The sequence below is a fragment of the Salvelinus sp. IW2-2015 genome, linkage group LG26, assembly GCF_002910315.2.
Source record: "Salvelinus sp. IW2-2015 linkage group LG26, ASM291031v2, whole genome shotgun sequence".
NCBI lineage: Eukaryota > Metazoa > Chordata > Actinopteri > Salmoniformes > Salmonidae > Salvelinus > Salvelinus sp. IW2-2015.
In genome coordinates, this window is record NC_036866.1 from 20242491 (window position 1) to 20259314 (window position 16824).

The 16824-nt window shown below is 41.7% G+C and overlaps 1 protein-coding gene across 1 annotated transcript in view; it reads right to left on the minus strand.

The window, feature by feature from the left end:
• The window catches only part of LOC111952725 (splicing factor 3B subunit 3), a 43834-nt gene extending 27324 nt beyond the window's left edge, over nt 1–16510 (minus strand). Inside the window, 13 exon segments of the mRNA XM_070435018.1 lie at nt 5148–5250; nt 8846–9008; nt 9133–9236; nt 9432–9569; nt 9725–9775; nt 9777–9838; nt 12548–12680; nt 12988–13160; nt 13700–13864; nt 14050–14161; nt 14163–14206; nt 15714–15828; nt 16148–16510. Coding sequence (XP_070291119.1) covers nt 5148–5250; nt 8846–9008; nt 9133–9236; nt 9432–9569; nt 9725–9775; nt 9777–9838; nt 12548–12680; nt 12988–13160; nt 13700–13864; nt 14050–14161; nt 14163–14206; nt 15714–15783 — 1318 coding nt within the window. The 5' untranslated portion in view covers nt 15784–15828; nt 16148–16510.
• Between the last annotated feature and the right edge of the window lie 314 nt (nt 16511–16824).

A 16824-nucleotide genomic window follows, 5' to 3' on the forward strand; every position in this document is an offset into this window, starting at 1 on the left:
CATTAACGCTACAGCTCCACTAATGTTGAGAAAAGCTCTTTGGATAATCCATTTAAAAAAAGACAGGCAGAGCGGAAGAAGTCAAAATTGCAGGTCCATTATGCTGCTCAGATCAATTAGAAATGCCAGACAGAAAAATGAGCCTAACTTGATTACTAATAAATCCTGATAATTTGAGAGCACTCTTCGACCATTGATGGCCAGATAAATCTTACTTCTGCAAACCTTCTACTGGTCAAAAGTTCTAGAACACCTACTCATTCAAGGGTTTTTCTTTATTTGACTATTTTCTACATTGTAGAATAATAGTGGAGACATAAAAAACGTGAAATAACACATATGGAATCATGGAACCAATAAAGTGTTAAACAAATCAAAATATATTTTATATTTGAGATTCTTCAAATAGCCAGCTTTACACACTTGTCATTCTCTCAACCAGCTTCACCTGGAATGCTTTTCCAACAGTCTTGAAGGAGTTCCCGGATATGCTGAGCACTTGTTGGCTGCTTTTCCTTCACTCTGCAGTTCGACTCATCCCAAACCATCTCAATTAGGTTGAGGTCAGGGGATTGTGGAGGCCAGGTCATCTGATGCAGCACTCCATCACTCTCATTCTTGTTAAAATAGCCCTTACACATCCTGGAGGTGGGTTGGGTCATTGTCCTGTTGAAAAACAAAATGATAGTCCCACTAAGCCCAAACCAGATGGCGTATCGCTGCAGAATGCTGTGGTAACCATTATGGCTAAGTGTGAATTCTAAATAAAATCAGACAGTGTCACCAGCAAAGCACCCTCAAACCATACCTCCTCCTCCATGCTATACGGTGGGAAATACACATGCAGAGATCATCCATTCACCCACACCGCTTCTCACAAAGACACGGCGGTTGGAACCAAAAATCTCCAATTTGGAATCCAGACCCAAGGATAAATTTCCACCGGTCTTATGTCCATTGCTTGTGTTTCTTGGCCCAAACAAGTTTCTTCTTCTTATTGGTGTCCTTTAGTAGTGGTTTCTTTGCAGCAATTTGACCATGAAGGCCTGATTCACACAGTCTCCTCTGAACAGTTGATGTTGAGATGTGTCTGTTTTGCTTGAACTCTGAAGCATTTATTTGGGGCTGGTAATTCAAATGAACGTACCCTCTGCAGCAGAGGTAACTCTGGGTCTTCCATTCCTGTGGCGGTCCTCATGAGAGTCAGTTTCATCATAGCGCATGATGGTTTTTGCGACTGCACTTGAAGAAACCTTCAAAGTTCTCGAAATGTTCTGTATTGATTGACCTTCATGTCTTAAAGTAATGATGGACTGTCATTTCTCTTATTTGAGCTGTTCTTGCTATAATATGGACCTGGTCTTTTACCAAATAGGGCCATCTTCTGTGTACCACCACTACCTTGTCACAACACAACTGATAGGCTCAAACGCATTAAGAAGGAACGAAATTCCACAAATTAACTTTTAACAATTGAAATGCATTCCAGGTGAAAACCTCATGAAGCTGGTTCACAGAATGCCAAGAGTGTGCAAAGCAGTCAAGGCAAAGGGTGGCTATTTGAAGAATCTCAAATATATTTTGATTTGTTTAACACTTTTTTGGTTACTACATGATTACATGTGTTATTTCACAGTTTTGATATCTTCAGTATTATTCTACAATGTAGAAAATAGTAAAAATAAAGAAAAACCCTTGAATGAGTAGGTGTTCTAAAACGTTTGACAGGTAGTGTACATGAACCTTCCTCTACATCTACAGTGCATTTTCTGAATGAGTAGGTGTTCTAAAACGTTTGACAGGTAGTGTACATGAACCTTCCTCTACATCTACAGTGCATTCTGAATGAGTAGGTTGTTCTAAAACGTTTGACAGGTAGTGTACATGAACCTTCCTCTACATCTACAGTGCATTCTGAATGAGTAGGTGTTCTAAACGTTTGACAGGTAGTGTACATGAACCTTCCTCTACATCTACAGTGCATTCTGAATGAGTAGGTGTTCTAAAACGTTTGACAGGTAGTGTACATGAACCTTCCTCTACACTCTACAGTGCATTCTGAATGAGTAGGTGTTCTAAAACGTTTGACAGGTAGTGTACATGAACCTTCCTCTACATCTACAGTGCATTCTGAATGAGTAGGTGTTCTAAAACGGTTGACAGGTATGTACATGAACCTTCCTCTACATCTACAGTGCATTCTGAATGAGTAGGTGTTCTAAACGTTTGACAGGTAGTGTACATGAACCTTCCTCTACATCCAGTGCATTCTGAATGAGTAGTGTTTCTAGAACGTTTGACAGGTAGTGTACATGAACCTTCCTCTACATCTACAGTGCATTCTGAATGAGTAGGTGTTCTAGAACGTTTGACAGGTAGTGTACATGAACCTTCCTCTTCTACAGTGCATTCTGAATGAGTAGGTGTTCTAGAACGTTTGACAGGTAGTGTACATGAACCTCCTCTACATCTACAGTGCATTCTGAATGAGTAGGTGTTCTAGAACGTTTGACAGGTAGTGTACATGAACCTTCCTCTACATCTACAGTGCATTCTGAATGAGTAGGTGTTCTAGAACGTTTGACAGGTAGTGTACATGAACCTTCCTCTACATCTACAGTGCATTCTGAATGAGTAGGTGTTCTAGAACGTTTGACAGGTAGTGTACATGAACCTTCCTCTACATCTACAGTGCATTCCGAATGAGTAGGTGTTCTAGAACGTTTGACAGGTAGTGTACATGAACCTTCCTCTACATCTACAGTGCATTCTGAATGAGTAGGTGTTCTAGAACGTTTGACAGGTAGTGTACATGAACCTTCCTCTACATCTACAGTGCATTTGGAATGAGTAGGTGTTCTAAAACGTTTGACAGGTAGTGTACATGAACCTTCCTCTAAATCTACAGTGCATTCTGAATGGTAGGTGTTCTAAAACGTTTGACAGGTAGTGTACATGAACCTTCCTCTACATCTACAGTGCATTCTGAATGAGTAGGTGTCTTAAAACGTTTGACAGTAGTGTACATGAACCGTCCTCTACATCTACAGTGCATTCTGAATGAGTAGGTGTTCTAAAACGTTTGACAGGTAGTGTACATGAACCTTCCTCTACATCTACAGTGCATTCGGAAATTCCAAATGTTGTTACATTAGAACCTTATTCTAAAATGGATTAAATTATCCCCCCCTCAATCTACACACGATACCCCATAATGACAAATTAAAAACAGGTTTTTAGAAATGTTATCAAATGTATTAAAAATACAAACTCTGGCTGGGCCACTCAACGGCATTCAGGAGACACTCCTGCATTGTCTTGGCTGTATGCTTAGGGTCATTGTCCTGTTAGAAGGTGAACTTTTGCCCCAGTCTGAGGTCCTGAGCGCTCTGGAGCAGGTTCTCATTAAGGATCTGTACTTTGCGTCATTCATCTTTCCCTCAATCCTGACTAGTCTCCCAGTCCCTGCTGCTAAAAAAACATCCCACAGCATGACTGGGGAATTTTTCTGAATAAAAAAAAAAAAAATCAACTGAATGGAGCTAAGCACAGGCAAAATCCTATATGAAACCCTGGTTCAGTCTGCTTTCCAACAGACACTGGGAGATTAATTCACCTTTTAGCAGGACAATAACCTAGAACACAAGGCCAATCTACACTGGAGTTGGTTATCAAGAAGACAGAGAATGTTCCTGAGTGGACGAGCTACAGTTTTGGTTTAATGGTCAACCACCAATTTGACAGAACATGAAGAATTTTGAAGATAAATGTACAAATGTTGCAGAATCCAGGTGTATAAAGCGCTTACAGACGTACCCAGAAAGACTCACAGCTGTAATCTCTACCAAAGGTGCATTAGTTAATGAAATATTTCAGCATTTAATTTTTTATAAATTTGCAAATGTCTAAAAACATGGTCTTCCCTTGGTCATTATGCAGTATTGGGTGTAGATGGGTGAGAAAAATATTTAATCAATTTTTCATTCAGGCTGTAACACAACAAAATGTGGAAAAAGTCAAAGGGTATGAATACTTTGAAGGCACTGTAGCTGTGGATCTTTCAAATCATAAGATATTAGGCCTCTATTTGGGAAGCCCACAATTTGAGCAGAGCGCGTGCCAGTAAGCCTAGCTGATTATTGAGTTGCGGCTGTAAGTGAAAAGTATCTAAAATATGTGTGAAGATAATGCGTCTTGAGTATAATTAATAAATGCTCATGCATTGAATCTGCTCAAGGACATCATGGCACTGAAAACAATGGATACACTCTATAAGAGAGCCAAGGAAATGGTTAGGTATGTGAAGGGTCATCAAGTTATAGCAGCAATCTACCTCACCAAGCAAAGTGAGAAGAATAAGAGCACCACATTGAAGCTGGCCAGCAACACCCGTTGGGGTGGTGTTGTCAACATGCTTGACAGTTTCCTGGAGGGGAAGGAGTCTCCAAGAAATGGCCATATCAGTTTGCCGATATGGACAGCCCCATCAAGAAGATCCTTCAGGATGATGTATTTTGGGAGAGAGTGGTAAGCAGCCTGAAACCTATAGCAGTAGCCATTGCACGGATTGAGGGAGACAATGCCATCCTGTCTGATGTTCAGACTCTGCTTGCAGATGTAAGGGAAGAAATCCGTACTGCCCTGCCCACTTCAATGTTGCTCCAAGCAGAGGAAACTGCAGTTCTGAAATGCATCAAAAAGCGTGAAGACTTTTGCCTGAAGCCCATACACGCCACAGCGTACATCTTGGACCCCAAGTATGCTGGCAAGAGCATCCTGTCTGGTGCAGAGATCAACAAGGCCTATGGTGTCATCACTACCGTGTCTTGCCACCTTGGCCTGTATGAGGGCAAAGTTCTTGGCAGTCTGGCGAAGTACACTTTGGAACTGCGAGAGCTTTGGGATGGAGATGCAATATGGCAGTCGTGCCAACATATCTCATCAGCCACCTGGTGGAAGAGACTTTGTGGATCTGAGGCTCTTTCCCCTGTTGCCTCCATCATCCTCCAAATCCCACCAACATCAGCTGCCTCAGAGCGCAACTGGTCCTTGTTTGGGAACACACACCAAAGCATGCAACAGGCTGACCAATACAAGGGTTGAAGAATTGGTGGCTATCCGGGCAAATTTGAGGATTTTTTAGTCTGACAACGAGCCATACTCAACTAGGTTGGAAAGTGACGGTGAAGATGAGGCATCAGTCTGATGTTCAAGAGGTGGACATTGAGGAGGTCCAGAAGACATGGAAGCCTGAGAGGAAGACAACCAAAGCTTTAGTCTAGAAACTATCATTTTACAGATGCATGTTGAAAACCTTTTTGGGAGATGCGATGGATCATTGGGGAACATTCAATATTCCCTTTTGTTGAGTCAATTAATTTAATTGCAGTTCAATTCGTAACAACTGGAATATTGGAACGATTTAAATCATTGCAATTATGTCTACTTATGATAAGGTATAAGGTTTATGTTTGTCTCCATATAATATGGTAAATATGGGCGGCAGGTAGCCTAGTGGTTAGAGCGTTGGACTAGTAACTGAAAGGTTGCAAGATCGAATCCCCGAGCTGACAAGGTGAAAATCTGTAGTTCTGCCCCTGAACAAGGCAGTTAACCTACTGTTCCTAGGCCGTCATTAAAAATAAGAATTTGTTCTTAACTGACTTGCCTAGTTAAATAAATGCATATATATGCATATTAATATGCATATATTCCCGTTAATTCCCTACGGAAAGTTTTCACCTCTGAATATTCCCCAAAACGTGCAACCCTAAATAGATGACATTCATATTCTGAAACTCACTTAGCAATACAAGGTCATAACATGTACAGAAAATATATAAATGGTGGAGGTGTTGCTGTTTATATTCAGAACCACATTCCTGTAAAGATTAGAGAGGATCTCATGTTAAACATGCTGAAGTAATATGGCTACAGGTTCATCTGCCTCAACTAAAGCCCATTCTGGTGGGAAGCTGCTATAGACCACCAAGTGCTAACAGTCAGTATCTGGATAAGATTTGTGAAATGATTGATAATGTATGTGATAAACAGAGAGGTATATTTTCTGGGTGATTTAAATATTGACTGGCTTATATCAAGCTGCCCACACAAGAAAAAGCTTCAAACTGTAACCAGTGCCTGCAACCTGGTTATCAGTCAACCTACCAGGGCAGTTACAAACAGCACAGGAATTAAATCCACATCTATTAGTCACATCTTTACTAATGCTGCAGAAAGTTGCTTGAAAGCAGTATCCAGATCCATCGGATGTAGTAATGACAATATAGTAGCCATATCTAGGAAAACCAAAGTGCCAAAGGCAGGGCCTAATATAAGAGGTCTTACAAGAGGTTTTGTAGTGATTCCTATGTTATTGATGTAAAGAATATCTGTTGGTCCGTGGTGTGTAGAGGAGCAAACAGATACTGTACTTGACACAATTATGAAATTGCTTATTCCAGTTGATAATAAGCATGCACCCATTAAGAAAATGACAAAACGTAAATCCCTGTGGATTGATGAGAAATTGAAAAATGGTATGGTTGAGAAGGATGTGGCAAAAAGGAACGGCAAATAAGTCTGGCTGCACAACCGATTGGCAAACTTATTGCAAATTGAGAAATCATGTGGTTAAACTGAATAAAAAGATTTAACTACACTATGAAACAAAGATAAATGAAATAAAGAATGATAGTAAAAAGCTTTGGAGCACCTTAAATTACATTTTGGGAAAAAAGGCAAACTCCATTCATTGAATCAGATGGCTCATTCATCACAACATCAACTGATAATGTCCACTACTTTAATTATTTTTTAATTGGCAAGATTAGCAAATTTAGGCATGACATGCCAGCAGTAGATACTGACACTACACATCCAAGTATATCTGACCAAATTATGAAAGACAAGCATTGTCATTTTTAATTCCGTAAAGTTAGTGTGGAAGAGGTGAAAAAAGTATTGTCTATCATCAATGACAAGCCACCGGGGTCTGACAACTTGGATGGAAAATTACTGAGGATAATAGCGGACGATATTGTCACTCCTATTTGCCATATTTTCAATTTAAGCCTACTAGAATGTGTGTGCCCCCAGGCTTGGAGGGAAGCAAAAGTCATTCCGCTACCTAAGAATAGTAAAGCCCCCTTTACTGGCTCAAATAGGCGACCAATCAGCCTGTTACCAACCCTTAGTAAACTTTGAAACAATTGTTTGACCAGATGCAATGCTATTTTACAGTAAACAAATTAACAAGACTTTCATCACGCTTATAGTGAAGGACATTCAACAAGATCAGCACTTACACAAATGACTGATGATTGGCTGAGAGAAATAGAATCTAAAAACATTGCAGGGGCTGTTTTGTTAGACTTCAGTGCAGCTTTTGACATTATCGACCATAGTCTGCTGCTGGAAAAACGTACGTGTTATGGCTTTACACCCCCTGCTATATTGTGGATAAAAAGTTACCTGTGTAACAGAGCACAGAGGGTGTAATTAAATGGAAGCCTCTTCAACATAATCCAGGTAGAATTAGGAATTCCCCAGGGGAGCGGTCTACTTTAAAAATAATCTTTACTAACGACATGCGTAAAGCCAGTGTGTCTATGTAAGGGAAAGGGGAGGATACCTAATCAGTTGTACAGCTGAACGTATTCATCTGAAATGTGTCTTCTGCATTTAACCCAACCCCTCTGAATCAGAGAGGTGCGGGGGGCTGCCATAATCGACATCATGTCTTCGGCACCCGGGGAACAGTGGGTTAACTGTCTGGCTCAGGGGCAGAATGACAGATTTGTACCTTGTCAGCGCGGGGAGTCGATCCAGCAACCTTCCTGTTACTGGCCCAACCACTAGGTTACCTGTCGCCCCTATGAGGACGACTCAACACTATACATGTCAGCTTCTACAGCGACTTAAATGACTGCAACACTTAGTTTCAGAATGGGTGGCAAGGAATAAGTTACTCCTAAATATTTCAAAAACTAAAAGCATTATTTGGGACAAATCATTCACTAAATCCTAAACCTCAACTAAATTATGTGGAAATAGAGCAAGTTGAGGTGACTAAACTGCTTGGAGTAACCCTAGATTGTAAACTGTCATGGTCAAATCATATTGATACAACAGTAGCTAAGATGGGGAGAAGTTGGTCTATAACAAAGCGCTGCTCTACCCTCTTAACAGCACTATCAAAAAGACAGGTCCTACAGACCCTAGTTGTCGCACGTGGACTACTGTTCAGTCGTGAGGTCAGGTGCCACAAAGAGGGACTTAGGATAATTGCAATTGGCTCAAAACAGGGCAGCACGGCTAGCCCTTGGACGTACACATTAATAACATGCATGTCAATCTCTCATGGCTCAAAGTGGAGGAGAGATTGACTTAATCACTACTTGTATTTGTGAGAGGTATTGACATGTTGAATGCACACCCCACAAGACATGCCACCAGAGGTCTCATAAAAGTTCCCAAGTCCAGAACAGACTATGGAAGAAGCACAGTACTACATAGAGCCATGAATACATGGAACTATATTCCACATCAAGTAACTCATGCAAGCAGTGAAATTACATTTAAAAAAACGATGAAAATACACCGTATGGAACAGCAGGGACTGTGAAGCAACACAAACATAGGCACAGACACATGTATATATATATACATGGTAACATACAGACATAGATTCTGTGTTGTAGATATGTGGTAGTAGAGTAGGAGCCTGAGGGCATTCTGTTGTGAATGTATTGTAATGTTTTTAAAATTGTACAAGTGTCTTAATTTGACTGGACCCCAGGAAGACTAGCTGCTTCCAACGGAGATCCATCATAAATACACACACCTGGCAGGACATGATGGGGGAGAAGTTCTCCTGCTCGTCCACCAGCACCAGGTTCTTGAGGGGGCGTGGCTGGAAGAAGGTATCTCCCTCCTCCAGGGGCATGGCAGAGGAGAATTCTGTCTCTTCATCGTCATCTCCAAGATGGGCTATCTGGTAAAGGTAACTAGCAGAGAGAGAAGGGAGGAGACTATGAACACACCGATTCACACAGAAGAGCAAGATGATAAAGATTGATGTCTCAGTAATGTGTGGTATTGAGGTGGATTCTAGCGAAATGAATGACTTACGGGTTGCCGAACTGTGAAGAGACAAATAAGAAGCCAGTCTTCAGCACACACACGGCTGTGGCTACAGGGATGGTGTCAAAGTACTTCATCCTTATCTCTGTAACCTGAGGAATACAAACGTTTATTTGAATGAGAAGGAATCCCATCAGGTGAACACTGACCTGTGTGTGTTTGTGCTGAGATCAGGTGTTTATGCTATCTCCATGTTGTCAGAGAAGAGACATGAACTCATCACTTAAACAGCACTCTTTGCTGCCCTCCCCCAGTTTCCATCTCAGACTGCACCCTGCTGCCCTCACCATCTCCTCATCCGTCTCCAGGGTGACCTTGAAGATGTCCCCCTGCTCCGTTTGGGCCAGGAAGAAGAACATGGACTGGGTCTTGTGGGTGGCTGAGCAGACGAAGATCATGCCTCTCTCAGGATCATCCAGGTCATTCTGTGTTTAGGGCAAAATAAAGAATGAGGGCACTGTGTGGATAGTACCAATAACTTAAAACTGATCCATACAAACATTCACAAATTCAACACGACTGGTCTGGTTAGCCAAGTCCTTTGTTGGTAAATTTTTTACTAAACTTTACAGAAACTCACCCTTCTGCGTGGGATGGTACAGCGAATGTCAGGCTGATCGCCAAAGTTTTTTGTAGATGATGTAGTTCTCTGAACAGATGAGAACTCCACTGGGACCATCAGAGCCTCCAGGAACTGGACAAAAGAGGGGGTCATGATGACACAATGTTTACACTAGGGATGCAAATTTCGGGAAATTATGCTGCCGACGAACTGACCCGCATTAACCGGTCAACAAACAGTATTTTACTGTTTGGGAAAAAAATGTCAGAGACCTGTATATAATGATGAGATGCTTATGTCTCCACCCTAACAATAAGAGTTATTCCAAGGTGGGGAGGCAGGCGACAAGTTTAGGCCCCAAAAAAAGACCACAGAAACGCATTGGGATTATTTGGGACCAATTTTGGTCGAGAGCGAAACCTCTCTGATACCAAGCATACACAACGTTTTTCATTAAGAGTTTAACAGAAACATGCAACAATAGCAAACCTACAGTCTTCCAGTCAAAAGACTACAACCTATTACTAAACATGCAACTGCTGTAATGAAGAAGCTACTAAAACATAATTTTCAAACATTACCAAAACACAATTTATGGGAAAACAGTTCTAAACAGCACATCTAACCTAAATCTCAGTTAGAAAGAGGGGAATTTAATAGTAACTAGAATTCGGAAAGTATTCAGACCCCTTGACTTCCCCACATTAGAATACGGCTGTAACGTAACAAAAAAATTGATTAAATTGTTTCCCCCCCTCGATCTACATACCATACCCCATAATGACAAAGCAAAAACAGGTTTTTAAAAAAGTATATGGAAATGTCACATTTACATAAGTATTCAGACCCTTTACTCAGTACTTTGCTGAATCACCTTTGGCAGTGACTACAGCCTGGAGTCTTCTTGGGTATGACGCTACAAACTTTGCACACCTATATTTGGGGAGTTCCTCCCATTCTACTCTGCCGATCCTTTCAAGCTGTCAGGTTGTATGGGGAGTGTCGATGCACAGCTATTTTCAAGTCTCTCCGGAGATATTCGATCAGGTTAAAATGTGGGCTCAGGCTGGGCTACTCAAGGACACTTGTCCCGAAGCCACTCCTGCGTTGTCTTGGCTGTGTGCTTAGGGTTGTTGTCCTGTTGGAAGGTGAACAGTCGCCCCAGTCTGACGTCCTGAGCAGGTTTTCATCAAGGATCTCTTTCCTTTGATCCTGACTAGTCTCCCAGTCCCTGCCACTATAAAACATCCCCACAGCATGCTGCCACCACCATGCTTCACCTTTGGGATGGTGCCAGGTTTCCTCCAGACATGACACTTCAGGCCAACGAGTTCAAGCAGGGTTTCATCAGACCAGGGAATCTTGTTTCTCATGGTCAGAGACCTTTAGGTGCTCCAAGCTGGCTGTCATGTGCCTTTTACTGATTAGAGACTTCCGTCTGGCCATTCTACTGTAAAGGCCTGATTGGTAGAGTGCTGCAGAAATGGTTGTCCTTCTGGAACTCAGGGTGCACCTGAGTTGAATTTCGAGTCTCATAGCAAAGGGTCTGAATACTTATGTAAATACAGTATGTTTTTATTTTTAATAAATGTGCAAAAAAAAAAAAAAACGGTTTGCTTTCTCATTATGGGGTATTGTGAGTAGATTGATGAGGGAAAATGTTTTAATTAATCAATTTTAGAACAAGGCTGTAACGTAACAAAATGTGGAAAAAGTCAAGGGCTCTGAATACTTTCCGAATGCACCGTATGTGTACAACTTCATGAGCTGGATTGCTCGTCTTCGCATTTTGTTTATTTTCATTTGCGGCCATTAGCATATTTAGCTAGCCGCCTCCATGGAAATTTGCTATTACTTGTGCTAATGTGTTAGCATTCTGGTAACATATGCTTAATCGTCTATTTTGTGTTTTTATGACGATATGAAAATCTYGAAACTGTCCAACCCTAGTTTCTAATATGACTAGGACTGTGCCTTTGGCTTCTGGACAACAAAATAAAGTTTATATGAAACCAAATAGAACAGGAGAGAAATGCTGGTTAATGGCATGAGGAAGTCTTGATAAAATAATTGCCTCAACATTTATGGCTAGATTTTCGCAAGGCTACTTTGAAGCAAGACATGCCTCATTATTTGACATTAAGTAAAAGGTTTAGCTTTCAAACAATTACTGCCTCAAGCTCACATTTTAATTGTGCCCATCAAAGTTCAACATGCGATTGCATTTAGAATTGTTATTTGTTGCTCAATGATTGGGCTTACAGAAGCACGTTTCACTCCAGTACATGCATTTTGATGAGCTCTCGCGCTATTCAGCTCCTCAAACTAGGCTCTAAATGCAATAAATAAGATGCATGATGACTAACAAAAATACACGCGCCAATTTAATTCCACACAYTTATGCAAATGAACCTAGAGACCAATAAACACAACCAGTCAAATGTATTTGCAGGTAACTGATTAACATACCTGGTTTACACTGTAGTTTTACAAAAACAATCCAGGCTTAGAAGGCACTAACAGAACAGCTACAACAGTGAGCTTGTTTGTGTTGAAATCAGAAGCGCTCTTCAGTGGATAGTCAGGGAAGAGACATGATAATCACATGTCAACCCAAATTTTCTGCACAGATTCTCTCTCTATATAGTGGCACTGTGGCCATTTCCCAGCCAGTGGGTGTGCAGTCATCCAAACAACATGAGGACTAATCTTCACCCCAGCAGGAAGAAGTGAAGAGCAATGCGCAAGGGCAGACCTCATCAGTAGAACACAAGAGGGAAGGCTGCAAACAACTCATAACCTGGCTCTGACCACCCTCTACTGGAAATAATAAGTAGCTACCTGTGATTAGGAAGTTGCCATGCTCCTCGCTGTACTTGCACACCACGTGGTTCAGACCCAGGTCCAGCTCATAGAAGGTCAGTGTCTGCTGGGTGTTGGATGCAGCCTCTCCAGTGGGGTCATTGTCAGCTTCCTGGACGGAGGGAGAAGTAATAGGTCACATACTGTGGGTCAGTGTAAACAAAGAGTACGGGATGAGGATTTACAGGACAGCTGTAGTAGCAGAGCAGCTGTGTTGGGATCAGAGGTGTTTAAGCTCTCTCCAGTGGTTTGTCAGAGAAGAGACATGAAGACTCATCATTTCAACAACACTTGGGTGGGTAGAGCGCGAATAAAGTAACAGCACATCTGAGCCTGTGTAAAGAAGTCCAGATATGTGGAACGTAACAAGAGTGCATGAGCCAATTCACATATCATAGGGGTCAGTGCTGGGCTCTCACCTCATAGTCCATCTCTAGACAGGTGAACATTGGGTTCTCAAAGCCCACGTCCACTCCTACCACGTGGTACACCAGCGTGTTGGCCTTGTGAGCCTCCAGGGGAGAGGAGCTGGTGAGACGTGCTGCTGCATCTCTGTTCAGGATGTACACCAGCTTCTGCTTCTCAATGGCACCTGGAAACACAGAGGTTATCAGTAAACTACAACACCTGGAAACAGAGGTAATCAGTAAACTACAACACCTGGAAACACAGAGGTAATCAGTAAACTACAACACCTGGAAACACAGAGGTAATCAGTAAACTACAACACCTGGAAACACAGAGGTAATCAGTAAACTACAACACCTGGAAACACAGAGGTAATCAGTAAACTACAACACCTGGAAACACAGAGGTAATCAGTAAACTACAACACCTGGAAACACAGAGGTAATCAGTAAACTACAACACCTGGAAACAGAGGTAATCAGTAAACTACAACACCTGGAAACAGAGGTAATCAGTAAACTACAACACCTGGAAACAGAGGTAATCAGTAAACTACAACACCTCGAAACAAATAGGTAAATCAGTAAACTACAACTCGGGAGATGAAAAACGTTCATTGCAATAGGGGCTTATCCCATCAAGTCACAGATGTCAACAACAAAAAATGACCGTTACCAACTCTTTCCAAAACAATCTCTCTCTCAGTTCTCTGAACTTATTTACCTATCATGACTGCCCTGCCCTTGGGGTCGACGACAAGGAACTGTCCAGGGACAATGCGACGACAGCCACTGTTGCCAAAGGTCTCCTGGTGAATCTTCTCAAACATGTTCTTGGAGGGGTGGTACTCCAGGATGCGGCCTGAGTCACTGCCCACCACAATGTAGTCTAGGGATGAAAAGCACAAATGTCTCAAAAGAGATTTCAAAATCATAGCTTTTCAACCACATACATAGAAAATATGAATCTACATTACACACAGCAACTACTCTTTTGGCGCCAAGATTGAGTCATATCTATATACCAAAATGCAATCTCAGGTGTACAGGCAGACACACATACATAACACACACCTTTAGTTCCTCCAGTCAGCCTGAAGGTCATAAGGAAGCGGATAATGCCAAACACCTCCATGGTGAGCAGGGTATGAACCTTCCCTGTGTTGGCATCTGGACGCAGGACCTCAAATGATCTTCCCCCTGGAAACAACTATCTTCTGCATCTTGGTTCCTGCAAGGCAAGTCAATAAATATTCCCAAAAATGATCATAGGTGACATCAATCTTATACAGTATATACTCGGGATGAAAGTAGGTTTCTTCCTGGTACGGGACCTCTTCAGTACACACGCTTGCACTTTTCTATGTTTCATTCTAAACATAGTATTACATATAGAATCCATATTAATTTAATAGGATCTCTGTGGGCCTAATAGTAAAGATTAGTCATTTAATTAAAACATATACTACCTTTAAATGTGGCATTACCAAAACCAGTTATGTTTTCATCTGATTGTCAATCATTTCAAAAGGCACCTGTAAGCCTGGCTACCTACCCACTTTTGTACACTAAAATAATTCCAGCATCCATACAGTGCACTGTGCACCTACCATTTTAGAAATGCAAAGACATCTCTTATAAAAGACAAGTTTCATGAATGACATTCAGTGATGGCCATTCATCAAGCATACACTTGCAACCTGAATTGATGCATCAACTGCACATTCAAGTCCATTCGCTCATTTTCCATGCGACTGACATGCAGTAATGATAGTGTGAAAGCTTCCAGTTCTTGGCATATTTGTTTTAATTATTGTGATAGGCTCATGTTCAACCGGTATGGTGTAGCTACGCTATTTATTTTGACGTTACTCTGTTTCGGCTTATTTTCACCTCATATATACTCAGGGATGAGCGAGCACAAGAGGGGATGTTACACTACATGCCCAAAAGTATGTGGACACCTGCTCATTAATATGAAGTTGGTCCCCCCTTTGTTGCTATAACAGCCTCCACTCTTCTGGGAAGGCTTTCCACTAGATGTTGGAACATTGGTGCAGGGACTTGCTTCCATTCAGCCACAAGAGCATTAGTGAGGTCGGGCACTGATGTTGGCCGATTAGGCCTGGCTTGCAGTCGGTGATCCAATTTATCCCAAAGGAGTTTGATGGGGTTGAGGTCAGGGCTCTGTGCAGGCCGGTCAAGTTCTTCCACACTGATCTCGATAAACCATTTCTGTATGGACCTTGCTTTGTGCACTGTGGCATTGTTATGCTGAAATAGGAAAGGGACTTCCCCAAACTGGGCATGGTGATCTTGGGCTTGTATTGCAGCTGCTCGGCCATGGAAATCCATTTCATGAAGCTCCCGAAGAAGTTATTGTGCTGACGTTGCTTCCAGAGGCAGTTTGGAACTCGGTAGTGAGTGTTGCAACCGAGGACAGACGATTTTTAAGTGCTACAGCACTCGGCGGTCCCATTCTGTGAGTTTGTGTGGCCTATCACTGCTCATAGACATTTCCACTTCACAATAACAGCACTGACTTGTTGGAAAGGTGGCATCCTATGACAATGCCACATTGAAAGTCACTGAGCTCTTCAGTAAAACCATGCTACTGACAATATTTGTCTATGGAGATTGCATGGCTGTGTGCTCGATTTTATACACCCATCAGCAACGGGTGCGGCTGAAGCAGCCAAAAGGGTGTCCACATACTTTTGTATATAGTGTGTATGTACCTGAGAAGTTGCCATGGATGGCGTGGGTGACGCCAGTGGCACGCTGCAGGGTCAGGTTATACAGAAACATAGTGGCTGTTTCTCAACCTTCAGGTACAGGTCAAATAGGCCACAGCTGTGGGAGAAAAGATTAGTAAATTGTTGCACACAAAAAAGTTTAGCATTGTTGGAAGTGTTTAAACATAACTAGTAACGTAGCTTTTATATGAAAGGGTATCTATTGGCTAGAGAACTCAGCTATTATAATGCAACAAAGTAATGATCGTCGTTGATACTGCACACAAATTTGTAAGAAAAATCATTTCGTCATCTGTTGACGATAGTTAGCTAGTCAACATTGATTACAAACAAAACCGTAACTATTTAGCTAAGTTAGACTACTGTAGTTAGCTAAGGTTAGCAAGCCAACTTTGTTAAGTGGATTGTACACAAACCCACTGGTCGCTGCTGCAACTAGCCAGGTCCGACTTTACCACCGAAAACACAAGAATAACAGGAGCCTACCATTACAAAAATACTTCACGAAATAGACAAAGCAACTTTGCAATACTTGGCTTGCATACTAGCCTAAAAAAACTGCTGTGCTAGGCTTTCATTCTGCCAGTCGTCTACCCAAAACCGGTCATCTTCAAGATTGAGAAACACGTAACCATTTTTCTATTGATATATATATTTTTCAATATTGTATTGTGGGGATACTGTATGCAAATGATTTACGGTGTAGCATCTGGGATGACGCTAATATCAACTTTCATTCACACCGTTAATGTATTGACACTTTTACGGGTAAACGCTTGCTGTCGATCTTGGGTCCTTCATGATCTGCGACGTCATTAAACAAATTCGGTCCACAACGTGCCTGAAACCTAGCGACACAATTATAAGGACGTAACATGGAGCTCAAAGATGTTACGCCATATAAGTTTTATTTGATGTATCTATCGAAAATGGAAAATCTGCTATCAATTGTTTAAATTATCAAAATAATTATGAAAAGGCGGCCAACAACACATTTAACAGTTGACAAACTATTCCACTAGGTGGCGACAATGCATATGCTTTGCTTAGAAACTGAGGTGGCTCAGTGGGATGAAATATGCAGGCAAATACA